The sequence below is a fragment of the Physeter macrocephalus genome, chromosome 9, assembly GCF_002837175.3.
Source record: "Physeter macrocephalus isolate SW-GA chromosome 9, ASM283717v5, whole genome shotgun sequence".
NCBI lineage: Eukaryota > Metazoa > Chordata > Mammalia > Artiodactyla > Physeteridae > Physeter > Physeter macrocephalus.
Window position 1 is genome coordinate 41,005,952 of NC_041222.1, and position 15,824 is coordinate 41,021,775.

General features: G+C 38.9%; 1 protein-coding gene and 1 pseudogene across 14 annotated transcripts in view; one reads left to right on the plus strand and one right to left on the minus strand.

The window, feature by feature from the left end:
• TRPM3 (transient receptor potential cation channel subfamily M member 3) overlaps positions 1-15,824 on the plus strand; it is an 832,361-nt gene that overhangs the window by 606,596 nt on the left and 209,941 nt on the right. For all 14 annotated transcript variants that reach the window (XM_024126887.2, XM_024126889.2, XM_024126890.2 and 11 more), the window contains exon 6: positions 1,478-1,649. In XM_024126887.2, coding sequence (XP_023982655.1) covers positions 1,478-1,649 — 172 coding nt within the window. The remainder of the gene's footprint in view (positions 1-1,477; positions 1,650-15,824) is intronic.
• LOC102995733 (transcription and mRNA export factor ENY2-like) lies at positions 15,263-15,566 on the minus strand (annotated as a pseudogene).

Consider the following 15,824-nt stretch of genomic DNA (forward strand, 5'->3'; position numbering starts at 1 on the left):
ACCCATTTTAAATTTAGATTAGATCAATTCCCAAACCATTCAGATAAGAGGGGGTTTTTATTTTTCAACTTTTAATAAAAGCATGTCTGTCTCAAGTCTTTTGAATTAATCCATTCACTATTCATTGAGTAGATTCTGTTTGCCAGGCATACAGAAATGTGGGGTTTTGAATCAGCATCAAGGTGTAAAATATGACTTTTATGAGATCTTTTCTACTGACGCTGTCTTTACTGAGAATCACTTTGTAATTCCTTTAGCAAACTACTCAATCTTACTACAGCTTTGCCTGATGAGTTATTACATACTTAAAATGAACAAGTGCATCTCAACTCTATAATTAATGTATACACTGCATACAGGCACAGAAATACAAGTCCCTTAGCATTTATTTCTGTCTTGTCAATTTCAGTGATACAGTACAGAGATAACTGTATGGAGACCATGTAACAGTGAGTTGGTTAAATGTTCCTTTTCATAGTCTTGAGTGAAATTTCTGCCTAAATATTTTCGGAGTAGATTTCCAACACATCATCTTGTTTCCATTGTGTCTGAGCAGTTTGGGAAAGGGGAATGAATAAGCATAGATTTTGGAATCAGGCAGACCTGGTTGTGATTTCTGGTTCTGAGCGTGGTAAACTCTTGTAAAACCTACTTAATCTCCATCTCTGTTCCTTCATCTACAAAATAAACATACAGCATCTACCTTGCAGGATTGTTGCAAGGAGTATAGATAATGTATATAAAGCAACTGGCACACAATAGGTTTTGTTTTTCTTTTCAGAGCAAAAGTCTGAAAGACCATACTAAGAATTGTTCTGTTTCAGGTAGTCTGATTCACCATGAAATTAAAATAACACAACAAAAATTTAAGACAGAGATGAACATTGTGAGCCTGATTTTTATTTATCTCATGATACAGTTATTTTACATTCAGCATTTCCACTTAAGGTGTCTAATACGACACCTTAAGGTGTCTTAAGGTCTGTTTAAATAACAGACCTTCAGATTGCTGAATGGGCTTGACAAAGCAGATCACCCCTGACCCCATTCTCCACCCTCCACTCCCCACCCTCCACTGTACTCGAGAATCATGATTGCTCTTCTCTGCCTATTAGATGTATGGACATGATGGAGAGGAGAAAGAAAGAAACAAAATAGCTAAATTTAAAAATTATTTTTGGTTCATCAGCATATAAACAATCAACTTCAAAATGAAACAGACATTCACTTGCCAGTTTTTGAGTACAGTGAAAGCACAAACTCTCATTTCTGTATGAATCCAGAAAATTAATGGAACACTTACTGTAAATCTTGCTTCTACCCAAAGCAGTATTAGGAGGAGGATGTAGACTCTCCTTTCACTGTACCAAAGAATTGATTTCCCTTCTCTCTCTCTCTTTCCTGTCTGTCTGGTTCTCCTTTTCATATTTTGCACTCTTTTCTCTGACTTCTGCCCCTTCCTTTTGAAATTCTGCAGGTTGTCCGGCCATATCAGACCATGTCCAATCCCATGAGCAAGCTCACTGTTCTCAACAGCATGCATTCTCACTTCATTCTGGCCGACAATGGGACCACCGGAAAGTACGGAGCAGAGGTGAAACTTAGGAGACAACTGGAAAAGCATATTTCACTCCAGAAGATAAACACAAGTAAGTCGGCTATTGTTCCCACTCATGCTTCATGGGAAATAGGCTGAAAGTGAGAAAACTTGAGCAAATTTTGAACACAGATCATTTTCTGCGCCAGTGGTTAGAATTAGAGGAAGTCATCTAGAGGAGGATGATTGGAGGCGTAATAAGTGTTTACACAATTAGTGGACTCAAGCTCATTTATTATGTGTGAAAAATTCAACTCTCTCTGGGGTTTATAAATGCAGATAAGCTTTTCTTTCCAAACTTTTTTCTACATCTTTTATTACACAATACTCTAAGGAGGAAAAGCACCCTGGAGAATTTTTTTTTCCTATTTATTAAGCTATTTTTGGTGGCTAAAGAAAAGAAAAAAAGAAAAAAAAACAGGTTTTGATCTTAGCATAAATCTGGCTGTGCGAAGGCATTTCAAGGGAACTGACATTGTCTAAACTAAAGCATAATGTGTAACCATGTTGATGAAACTTTAATTCTGTCTCTTAATTTTATGTATGTATTCATTCACTGTCTCTAGATACCTATATATTTAGATATATGTGTGTATTTATGGGTACCACATAATACTTAGCCCATAGTTACACTGAAATTATCTCTTAAGTACTTATGTGTTCTATGCAGTATTTATTGTGTACCCATTTAACTATGAGAAGGTAGCATTGTAAAAACAGCAACGCTCCCCAGAACGCTCAGTGGCTTGCATTTAAATGTGGTAGAGGTATGAAAATAATCTACTGACCTTCCTCACAAAATAAAATTCAATTTGTTTTCACAAAGTAACACATGGCTTCGTGGCAGGCTCAAGCTTTCTGGTAATTGTATGTTCCATCAGGGAAACTTGCATTTAATTGGTTAAACTTTCAAAGCCTGCAATTCCAAGTAACAAAAGATTCTCTTTGGCTTGATAAGCTTTCAAAAATTCAGTGTAATATGATTCAACATGTCCAAATGGCTTTTCTCATCTCCAGTCTTTTCTCTGCATCTGTCCCAAATGGATTTTGCTTGCTCTCACCACCTTCCTCCCAGAACTAGGATGTCCAACCTATCAGACCACAACTTCTCTTTCCCCTACTCTCTTTTCTGGTTCCACCTTTTAGGAGCTACTACTGTTTAAGCAGTCAAGTTTCATACCTTCATCTTTTTCACAGAGAAGTCTGGAATAATAGATTTTGGTGTAGGCCTGAAGTCAACATTGTATTAGAAAACTCTCTTCTAAGAATCTTCAACTATCTTTGGAAAGAGAAAACACAGGATTACCCAAAGGTAAACATCTTTTGGGAAAAAAAGAGTAGAAAAGACTAGAAAAATCCATCCAGAAACCAGCAGAGATCCAAAGTAACAAAGCACTATAGCCAATGGGTGGTAGGTTTTGTTAAACTAAAATTGAATTTTATTGTAATATTTGATAGGAAGGACAAAACTCGTATCATTAATATTATCCATTTAGGTTTTTATAGGCTATAGCATTACTTTTTTACACCAACAGGTTAAGAATGAGCCTAAATAGGAGTAACCTGAAAGCTGAAGTACATGGGATCAGGGTAGACAAAGAGCAAATGCAGGGTCAAGTTCAGTGCTCAATAGTGAGACCAAATTTGTCCAGACACACAAAGCATGCCGTTGTGCCAGGTCCTGGTGGCAGCTGGGCCAGGTATTTGTTAGTGTTAGGAGGAGAGCTAGGTGTGCGGTTGTGTAAGTTTAAACACCCAGCTACGGTGGTGCCAGCAGGAGTTAAAACCCAGCCAGGCCTCTGTCTGCCAAGCCCTGTTCCTTATAGGCTGCCCAAGGAAAGGATACTCTTTTCTAATTAGTCATCCCAGAGGGGACATTGTTTTGTAACCTTTGTGCCTGGGGAAGCACCTGTCTCCAGAGCTCACAGAGTTGCTATACGTGGGGATTGCCCTGAAGGGGAGGCTCATAGACAGTGGCCGGGCCTCCTTGAGGAGCAGAGCCCAGCAGCAGAGTCCAGGAGAAGGGAGTTGAGGACTAATCTCTGGGAAGTTGAGACAAAGTCCTTGAGAAGGAGGGAGATGATGAGATTCAGTGCACAAATGAAGAACATGGCCATAGGTAGAACAGGAGGAGTTTCATCCTGGGTAGCAGGAGGGAAGGCAGAGTTTATGTGCGCAGATGTAGGTGGGATGGAACATTTTCTGCTGGGAAGATCAGGTAGTTCTTTATAGATGCTTTCTATATCTGAAGAAAATAATACAGGAGGTCATTGGCTAAGAGTGTGGAAAGGGAAGAGGTGTAGAAGATTAGGGAGAAAAAAGAAAAAACAAGTGTAGAGCCTGGGAGAGTGAGCTGACTAGGGAAATGTAGGACTGCCCACTTGATATTTGTGGTCGTAAATTTGCAGTGGCATGAATCGTCAGGGATGTGTGTTTTTTTCCAGGCATGTTCAGCTTGAGTAGTAGAATAGGCAGAGACTTGGGTTGAGAGCCTATTGGGATTTTGCTAGGCAGGTAGAAAAGAGGAAGAGAGAGGCAAGGGAGTGAGGCTATGTGTACTCTATACCTATATCCCAGGAGTATTGTCAGTGTCTGGATGAAAGCAGTGCTTTCCCACCCACATCTGTGCCCATTCACTAGAACATAAAATCATTCATCTAAGAGATCAGAATAAGGTGCAGAGAAGTGATTAAGAGAATTATCAAAGGTGACCCACACCTTTAGTTAGTATTGCCAAGCATTACATATGTTAAGTTCAAACCATTTAAGTAAACAAAGGTTCATAATAAGCAGTTCCTCATATTTATTTTATTGTTGTTTACATATTCATATAAGTTGAATCAAGTTAGCACAATGCTGGGAACATAGTAGCTGTTCAATAAACACGTGTTACCTGAAAGACTGAATACCAAGGGACTGCTCCAGAAAGTAACGTGTGAGTAGCCTGATGAACCTATAAAATCCCAAGCATATTTTCTGCATATATTTTTGCTGTTAAAAAATTTCCAAAAAAATTAGGGAATATTATAATAACCCCCGTAACTATCACCCAGACTCTATATTTATCAGCCCACAGCCAATCTTGTTTCCTCTATGTATATAACCACCTACATCTTCCTCCGGGTAAGTATGAAAGAAATACAAACAGTGTATCATTTCATCTATAAATATTTCAGCACCAAAGCATTTCTTTAACTTGCGTGGGCCACACGCAAAAGGTAGATTTTTAAAGTATTTCCTTAACTTAGCAGCAACATAATGGAAAATACTGATCCAAGTATCCTTTAACAATTCTTTCAAAAAAATAAAAATTAAGAACTATGTTATCACATGTTAAAATTTATCTAAAATTTTGATAATCATTTTTCTTGTCCCAAATTCTACACTAAGCTGGCCAAAAAACATTTAAAACAAATATTATCTTGCAGTTCTTAAAAAGGAAGATTAGAAAAATCCCCAGCAATTGTGGCTTTCTTTGAAGCGTTTGAAGGGAAGAATATAACTTTTGGGAAAAAAGGAAGGCTTTGCCTATTGCCAGTGGTATAAGCTGAGAGAAACAGGGAGACCTGGGGGTTCAGATCTTCATGGCTCTGTGACCTTAGGTAAATTACCGTATTTCTCTCAGACTTTGTTTCTGTGTCTGTGAACCAGGGATGATAATTTTTCACAGTGTGGTGATGCAATGAGTCAACCTATGAAAGGATTCTGGCATGTGGCAGTTCAGAAACACTGATTCCCTTCCTGCCTTCTTGGTGGCACAGCGGTCCCCCAGTGGGAAACCACGTTCTGTGTTGATATAGCCTGATGGGCTGCCATAGATTCCAACCTGAGATCCAGACCTTCATTTGAGCCCATCAGAGTCTAGGATGTCTGTCAGAATTCTTTACCACAAATTGAACCTGTCTCTGCTTGTTAGGGAAAAGCCATGGATCTCTGGGGTTACAGAAAGGGTCCAAAGAAAAAAATGAGACTCAAAATTATATTCTGAAACATATTATCAAGCCTCTATTAAGATTACTTCTTAAAGAGTAGTTGATTTAAAGTCTTGATAATTGCAGCAATAAACAGAAAACTCATGTTTTTTCATTATTGTTGAAAATATATTCTAAACTGTAGTTGTTCCTCTTGCTTGAGTGAAGAATATAATGGAGGAAATTTAATATTTCTTTAGAGAGTCAAGCTATTCTAGTGTCTTGGAGCAATCATTATGAATGTCAGTTAAGTTTGCAGAGAACTTTATTTGGTGGAGGTGTTAGAATTTGGGCTAAATGTGAATTGGTCCCGAATATATAAGATTAGATTTATATGTCAAGTTTAGATTTGGGCCAGTATCAGATTTCCTTCTTATAATTTACTATTTTGTTTAAAAAGGAGATTGGAGGCTTCCCTGGTGGCGCAGTGGTTGAGAGTCCGCCTGCCAATGCAGGGGACCACGGGTTTGTGCCCCGGTCCGGGAAGATCCCACATGCCGCGGAGCGGCTGGGCCCGTGAGCCATGGCCGCTGGGCCTGCGCGTCCGGAGCCTGTGCTCTGCAACGGGAGAGGCCACAACAGTGAGAGGCCCGCGTGCTGGAAAAAAAAAAAAAAAAAAAAAAAAGGAGATTGGAGGAAGAGGACAGAAATCTAGTTCATTCATTTTGGGCTCTAATTGATGAAAGTGTTATACTCTGTTGTGTTTGAATTTTATTTTAGGTTTGGCTAAATGCATAGTTTTATTTCGATTATATATCTTAATTAATTTGTGAACATTAACTTTGTAGGAAATTTCATTATGAGGCTAGAATTTTCCAACTTTGTCATCTTCATGCTATAAAGTGAAATCTATATAGGTAAGACTAAATCTAGTCTAAGAGACTCTGTCCCCATGGCAGTCATTATAGATATACCCATTCTGCAGTACAATGAATGGGGATGTCTGAGTAGGTTTAGATTTTTGTAACCATTGCTTTTGCCACTGTCAGGGTTTTCTTGAAAGAGAATTTGATACTCTGCATTTTCTTTGCCCCAGAGTAACAACTGACATTTGAGCATAGCCTCATCTAATGAAGCCACAAAGAATACTTACTCTAAAGCAGTAGATTAAAATCTGCTTGGCAGTTCTAAGCAAACAAGTAGCAGAAATGATCACAGAATTCATAAAACACAATCAAATTTGGTATTTGAGGATATTGCTATTTAGAATTCTCTGAGAAAAAAAGAACAGATGTTTTGTTATGCAGTCCCTAAGCCAGTACACCTATTTATATATGACTGTGTGCCTACACAAACTAACAAAAAATAATAACGATAATAATGTCACCCAGTAGCACCAAATGTCATCCCTGATAAGTTATGCTTTATGATGGGAACAGATGTTTCTGATTTCCACTGAGTTGTTTGGTACAGGAGTCCCATGAACAGGCTAATCCATAGAGTGATAAAGTCTTATGGGTTCTGGGAGATTTTATTTTAAAAAGATCATCTTTGTGATGTGACACTCATCAATTTACAGCATTTTGTTCAGTGAAATTTCCATAATCAGAAAAAATACTCATGACTGTATCCTTGTTCCATTACCACCATTTTTTGGTGATAATTCTTAAACATGGCTGTGATAGTTTTCAACTAAGGTGACACTGCGTCCCGTAGGAGGTATTTTAAAATATCAGAGGGGTTTGGTTGACACAATTTCTGTTGCTCCCAAATGACACAGAGAGGAGGAGGGAATGTTAATATTCTACCTTGTGCAGGACGGTTTCACATGAAGAATTGCCTGGACCAAATGCCAATCCATCCCTTAGGAAACACTACTCTGATTGTTTCCTTGAGTTTTGTTTTTTTTTTTCCCCAAATCTTTCCAATAGCCCACACCTGATGTGGCAGGGCCACACACTTCCAAGATACTCTGTCCTAGTCTAAAGATGTAGAAAAAGCAGCAGTCGTGAGCCAGCAGTGAGATTTAAAATATTGAACAACCTGTGAAGACTTTAGTGTCCTCAATCCACATCATAGGCTGGATGTCAGCCCTGACATCTCCTTCAGATCCTAACATCCCTTGCTGTTGGGAAGTTCTCCCTTATATCCAACTTCATTTGCTCTGAATCAGTTCTCTTCTGGGTGAGGACCAAAGTCATCATCTGTGTTAGAGTTCTCAGCTTATTTGAAAACTGTAAATGGACTTGAATTGACCTTTCTGCCATAATGGCTGTAAGGAAGCTGTTTTTCATTTGAAGAGACACACTGACCTGCTTAACAGGCAGAACTGACTCAAGAAGTAAATCAGGATTTCCATTTCGGCAGCACCCGCTCTTAGCACCACTGCTTTGTATGTTTCAGGCTCAGTGACTCCAGAAATGTGCTCAATGCTGGGGGCTCTACTGTCAGAGTCCTTGATGTTCAAAGAAATCCTACAGTCCACAGTTATTAGCTGATTTGGGGGTAGAAACAGAAGCCCAGAAATGTGGTTGCTTTACCTGCAGGCCCCTGGAGAGCCTACTACCTAGAATTCATTGCCAAGGGAATATTTTAATAAACCAAGGTTCTAGGAGAATAAAGAGTTTGAAACTGAATACAAAGAGACCTCTAATTTTTAATCTATATATTACTGAGAATTATGTTGGAAATAAGGGAGCAGGGCAGTAATAAAAATCTTGAGTGAATGAATAAATTCATGATGTAAAATGCCATAAAGCAGTGCGTTTTAAAAATTCACATTTCATTTCTAGTATATGTCTCTCATTTCCCTGGACTGTAATAGACCCCTTATATGTATTAGTATTTTTCTCTTGTTAAATTATGAAGCCAACTTACCCTGGAAATTTGACATAGATTATCTAAAGAATACTATTGATGTCCTTACTATTAAATCCTTACTATTTACCAACCTCTCTGACACCAAAACTAGCGTTAATGTTATGCATAGTAAGTGCTCAATAAAGAGTTGCTGATTTGGCATGAAACAAATTTTAGTGATTTTCACCCAGTCATATTATTATAAGAAATGTGTGAATTTACAGTTTCCAAAAAATTCCAAAAATATTTTAGCAACAGCAGCATTATTGAAATAAGCAGGTAGCTTCCTGGGAGGCTATTTTAAAGGATTGTAGTCATTTATATATATAAATAATTTGTATCATAAATACTACATAAATTATTTATTTTTATTCTTATTATGACTGTTAAGTAAGTCTCATTTCTTTGTATTTATACCAAATACAGAGAGACCAAGCCTGAGTGTCAACGATAGCACAGAGAGGGAGGCATCTGACAAAGGGAAGGTCTAAGGTATGAGTCACATCAGAGTTTCCTTGGAAAGTTTTCCATTTTGGAGTAAGTTGGATAGCCATAGAGTAAGAGGTTAGAGTTGGCATGGAACCATCGGGTCCCTTGCCCACTATTGACATTGCAGACCTAGCGTGACACTTTTTCCACTGAGCCTTGATACAGCTCAGGACCATTTTGCATTCATTAAGACACAGGTTCTGCTGCTGTAACAATGACTCAAAACAATGGATGCCTCAATGAAACAGGAGTTTATTCCTTATGCATGTGTTATTCTGAACATGAGTCCAGGCCTTTTGTGGTAGCCTCACAATGTTGAGGACTCAGATTTCTTCTTTCTTTTGCTCTGCACATCCCTGTTTTCATGGTCTGCGGGAACTCACTATCACATCTACATTCTGCTCAGAAGGAATCAGGAAAAAGTCATAACCTGTTCCCTTAAAGGCACAATGAGGAAGTCATATACAGGATTTTGGCTTACATCCTATGTGCCAATATTTGGTCACATATTCACACCTAGCAAAAAGGGAGATTCAAAAATGTAATCTTTATCCTGGGCATACAGCTAAAATTCTATCACTATGAAGGAGGAAAATAGATATTAGGGTACAGCCAGCACTTTTTGCCACACCTTTCCAGCATAGCATTACAGATGGTTATTAAGAATTGGCTGGAGTTGGCACATGAGGTAAAACATACCTGCCATTCATAATTAGGATACACCTACCTATTCTAGTGTGTTCATTGAGTAGCTTTGTCCATAAATAACTCCTGTAGCATATGCTTCATATCATGCCCTTTCACTCTTCACGTGTGTGTTTCTTAGTAATATGTAGTTGAAGAGTCTTCCACTGGTTCTGGAAATTGTAATTTCCCCTTGAAATGGGATTGAGACTAGCTGTCTAAAATTATATACATTATTTTAGACCATCCTGGTTTAGTTAACTTTTTAGGTTAACTCAAACAGATCCTCCTAGCCTCAAAGTAATTGCATAGGCTGTACTATGCATAATTTGTATACATTCCATAATGGATCCATATAGCCACATATTTTCTTGCACATCATTTGTAACCTTTATTTTTTTATTTTTAAATTTTAAATTTAAAATTATTTTTAATTTTTTTTTTTTTTTTTTTGCGGTACGCGGGCCTCTCCCTCTCCCATTGCAGAGCACAGGCTCTGGACGCACCGGCTCAGCGGCCATGGCTCACAGGCCCGTCCGCTCCGCGGCATGTGGGATCTTCCCGGACCGGGGCACGAACCCGTGTCCCCTGCATTGGCAGGCGGACTCCCAACCACTGCGCCACCAGGGAAGCCCCATTTGTAACCTTTAAATGCCTAAATATTAAAAATAAATAGAAGAGATTCAGTTCTGTGTTTCTGTGACATTGTACTTAATATTAATTTTTCAAAGATAAATCCTAGGAAATAATTCTCATGTGACCTACACAGGACTGTACTCTTGGTAACAGGCAGTAGAATGGAGATTGCTCGCCTCTCAAAACCTTCCTGAGGGGGAAAGGTTGTAACTGGGCCTTGGCCCAGTTGGGGAAAAAGGACGAGAAACCCATCTTAGGGAGTAAAAGCAGCAGCACATCCTCCGACTCTGTTGAGGAAACGTTTGAGGAGACCTGGAAAGCAGATGCATTTGTGAGGGATTTAAAGCTCTCTTATACCAGTTATCCAGTTTGACATTCCTACATTTTATAACCCCTAAGTGATAACTAATAATTTGGCAAGATACAGCTGAAAGGCTCTTGAAACCTTCTGAATGCCTATAAATATATAATTAAGAGTATTTCCTGACACTGACAGTTATAAAAAGATTAATTAGTAGAACTTCTCTTAACAAATGGTGAACTGGGTCACCTTGTTTTAGAGATTGAGATACATGTGTATTATTGATCCAACCCTAGTTAGTTTTTCTTTTGATTTTAGCTTGTGTTCCTCAGTAAAACCAAAAAGATAGAGCTAAAAACAGTTGGGGTTTCTTTCCTATCTTAAGTGAATAAAGCCTACGAGGATCTATTGCCGTACAGATTTAATGAAACCACAGGCCGGCACTTTAAATAGAATAGAACAGTTTCTTGGCCTTGTTTCTGCCTTGCCTATATCTTTTTCCCCTCATCTTTTTATAGTACCAAACTCAGAGGTATTGTGACTTTTCCATTCAGACAAACTAAGTTTCTGTAGAAAACAGATTCAATGTTTAGAAACCCCATTAGAAAATAGTATAAATAAATTCAAAAAACAGTTGGGAAAGCAAAGAAAATATTTGCAACCATGACAAAGACAAAGAGCTCATTTACATAATAAGCAAAGGGCATCTACAAATCCTAAAGGAAAATCCTGTAAGAAAATGGGCAAAGTATATCAACAGGAAAATCTTGGGGAAGAAAATACAAATGCTCAACTTCACTCAAAATTAAAGAAATGAAAGCTAAGACAACAATGAAATTTTTTAACCTATCAAATTGACAAAAAACAAAGTTTAAAAATATCTGGTGTCAATAAGTGTGTATGGAAATCTGTACTGGAGGGTGTGCAAATATGGGCAACCTTTTCTGGAAGATAATTTGGCCACCCCTATTAAATTTTAAATGCACATACCTTTTGGCCCTGTAATTTTACTTCTAGGGTTTTATTTTATGCATATTTATTGCCATATTGTTTATAGTAATAAAAATGGAAATAATTCAAAGATTCACCAATAAGTGACTAATTAAATTATATGTGGACATACAGTGAAAGACTGTGAAGTTATTATGAATAATGCAGTAGCTCTGTTTGGGCTCCTATGGAAAGATACCCAATGGTAGTTTTTATGTCCTTTTCTTAAGTTAAACCTATTGTACAACAGTAGAGCTGTGTGTTTATGATCACATTTACGTTTTTTAAAATTATGTGTGTGTGTATATATGCTTACAAAATATCTTAAAGGACACAGGTGAACAACTATAGCTTCTAGAGAATGAGACTTGAGGTAAGGGAAGTAAGATGAGAACTGACATTTTCCGCTAATACCTTTTAAAAACCTCTCAGCGTTGTTTTTTGACAATGACCAAATATAGCTTTTATAAAAGGAAGGAAGGAAGGGAAGGAGGGAGGGAGAGAGAAAAGGAGGGATGGAGAGAGGGAGAGAGGAGGAAGAATGGATGAAGGAAGAAAACTTTTTGGAAGTAGTCAGCCTATTCATGTTTAGTACTTTCTTCCCGCAAGTGTATGTTTATCATTCTTGACCTGTGTGTGGGTAAGGAGCCAACACAGCTGTGTTTGACACACCTTGATTTCTCTTGCTCACTGAGTCTGCTGGCAATTCTTTGCTTCATCTAAGACAAAAGGAAAGAGTCAAGTCAGGAGACCTAATGGAAGAGGCTGGTTAAAGACATGCCATGGAGAATAATATTCTCAAATCATATAAAGGATGTGTATAAAACAATAAGACAGCATAACAGGTTTGAATCTTATATTTGATAGTGGCTGAAATCAGAGCCAAAATTATCTTCCCTGTTTGGAGTTGGTAAATGACAAAATAGCCTAAATTTATTCCCAATCTTTAGCCATAACCAGATAGCCTAGTATAATGGGGCTACTGAAAATGCCCTACTTCTATACCTCTACCATGAGCACAATTCAGTAGAGCTAAATTGTTCATTTTCCTTTTATTAGGCTCTTGGGCACCCCAAAGTCCAGCTCCCCTCTCCCTGGATCCTACTCCCTGTGTTGGAGTAGGCTCACACACAGCTCATTCAACAGCCATTTCATGTTGAATATTGTCTATGATGCTCACACTGGAAAAAATGCCTCCCACTATATTCTTGACTCCACTGTACTCTTAAGATGCTTTGTATGGAGCCAAAATACATGTCAAAAGTTCATCAGGGGCTTCCCTGGTGGCGCAGCGGTTGCGAGTCCGCCTGCCGATGCAGGGGACGCGGGTTCGTGCCCCGGTCCGGGAAGATCCCACATGCTGCGGAGCGGCTGGGCTCGTGAGCCATGGCCGCTGAGCCTGCGCGTCCAGAGCCTGTGTTCCGCAGCGCGTACCGCAAAAAACTAAAAAAATTTTTTTTTAATAAATAAAGTTCATCAGCTTTTCAAAATATGGCAAGAATGAGAACTCAAAATATCTGTCATCTAAAATAAGTAGTGATCGCTCTCTCTGTTATTTTCCCCTTGATAGTTCTACTGTTACTCCACCAGTATTTGCTTGTGTGCCTACAATATACAAAGCACTATAGAGGTGGCAAGATAAATAAGACATAGTTGTGCACTCAAAGAGCTTAGAGTTTTACAAATAAGTTAACAATAACTAGCTATTGAGTGCTATTCTAAAACTTTACAAGGAATAACTGATTCAGTCCTTACAACGACCCTGTGAAGTGAGTACCATTATTATTCCCATTGGCCAGAAAGAAAACTGAGGCACAAAGGAGGTCAAGTAATAGCCCCCAAGGTCAGACTGCTAAAAAGTGGCAGAACCAAGAAGTCTGCCTGCGTCCATGCCTCAACTGTTGTGCTCCACGGGCTCTCAGTATGCAAAGGGCTGCATTAAACAGCAACGAGTGTCAAATGCCCTTGAATGATACGAAATACAACAGGAATTCAGACAGAAAGCATTTCTTGATGGAATGTTCATGAGGGCAGTGTAGTCAAGGTATTCTCAGGAAGATTTTGACAGATGGAATGTGGGCAATGGATTGCAAGCCATGCGGGTGAAAGCTTTCAACATTTAGAAAGGTAGTGCACAGCATGTGGTCTAATTACATTTATTTTACTTTCATTAAATTGTTTTTCCTATCTTCATAAGCAAAATTTCAGCTGCAAATATAAATAAGATCTATATGTGACCTAGGTTAGTTTTTTTTTTAGGAAACGTGATCATCAAAATCATAAGATATAGATGTTTCATTGTTTCCCTTTTATTGACCCTCCTTAATAGAATGATGTAAAGGTAGAGTATAGTGTAATATGATAAATGGAACATTATTGTGTATACATAGATATAGATATATAGATGGGGCAGAAGCAGAGCTATTCATACTCATGGGATTCTATGTATCTATAACTATATATTATCATTGGTTATAGATATATATATATATATTTCACCTAGTTCATTGCCTTCATTTTCCAGATAGGAAAGCCCACTTGGAAAAGGTCAATCAAGTGTCCTACCTAAATTCATACAGTGAATTAACTGGCACAGCTTTCACCTGAACCCATGACTCCAAACTCCTAACTGCTACTCTTTGCTCAGCATTGTCATTACCTTAGTTTGGGAGGTACTTCTCTTATTCTATTTATCAAAGCACCAGGGGAACTCAAATAAAAAAAGGTTCTCCAGGCACCTGAGCAAGGAATAAAAGCAGGGCACTTAGGATATCAACGTATTTGATGCAAAATCCTTAGCCCTTTATTCTCCAGTTTTTCCCCTTGAGACTATCTTCTCCACTGCATCTTGAAGGGTAAGCAAGGAAGTATCAAGAGAATTGGAATCACAATCAACAGACACTGGATGTTCAGACATTTCCATTTTTAGCGGTGCAACAAATCGGCAAAAATCTGGTTGATCTGCACTAAAATGTCATTTAACTTTTGTTCATTAGGACTTGGTAACTGTGGGGGGAAAGAAAGAAACTAAAAATACCAGTGTGCTGTTCAGTCTGCAGGAAAGACGCAGCTAAGCCAATTTTGTGCTTGGTTCCTTAAAGAAGCGCATTTGTGGTAAATTTCCAGAAGGGTTTGTGTCATCAACTCTTTGAGGTTTTGCTCGTAATATTTAACAAGCTGTCTAATTGTTGCACAAAGTGGTGGAGTGGCCTGGGGAGGTGTGTGCTCCCAAGCTGAATTTATGTTCTCAGGAAGGTGCTAATTAGTAACTTTCTGGAAACGTACAGTAGTTACTCTTGGCTTGTTATTATTATTTTTTTAATTCATGAGATATTTATTAAAATAACACATTTAGGGAAAAAAATCAATACAATTGTATGCATCATTACTGAAAACTGTATACCATCATACAAAAAAGGATTTTATTTTGGGAAATCGATTCCTAATTTATGGCAAGCCCCCCCCCCCCCGCCAACCCCGGTTGCGTTGGGTCTTCGTTTCTGTGCACAGGCTTTCTCTAGTTGTGGCACGCGGGGGATACACTTCATTGTGGTGCACCGACTTCTCATTGCGGTGGCCTCTCCCGCCGCGGAGCACGGGCTCTAGGCACGCAGGCTCAGCAGTTATGGCACATGGGCCTCGCTGCTCCACGGTATGCAGGATCTTCCCTGACCAGGGATCGAACCCGTGTCCCCTGCATTGGCAGGCGGATTCCCAGCCACTGTGCCACCAGGGAAGTCTGGCAAGTTTTACTTTCAGAAATAAAACCACAAAACAACACAATCTAATTCAATCTTAAAGACTGGCATGCTGAGCAAGGTATGTTCTTATTCTTTGTAGGAGCTCCTTCTTTACACTGTCATGTACCAGGGCTCTGCCTTTTGCTGTGATTTCAGCCACCAAGTCATCAACAGTAATGTGTTCTAGTCCTTTTTCTTTAATTACCTCTTTACAGTGTGCCTTCAACTGATCCTTCCAGCCACATTCAGTTAATTTAGCTCTCAGCCACTCTGAGGCATTCTCTTTCTCCAGTTTCTATCAACTTTTGGTTAATTGCTGCTCTCATCTGTGCATCTTTGTTCGTCTTGCTAACCACCATCACTGCGGACCAGGGCCGTCCCTTCCCAGGGACGAAATGACCCTTGTGCTGACAACCGTTACCTACGACACTCTTCGGCTGCCCGGACCTAGACCCTCCTTGGCTTGTTATTTTGCAAACTATTGATAATCCAGAAGAAACAACGCTTATATTTTGTGCTTCAAGTGATATTGCTTTGTGTTTTCCCCAATGAGTACATTCTTATGAAAAGGCAGCCCTGCCAAGTTATGGTCACTGAGGAATTACCAAGTGATGTTT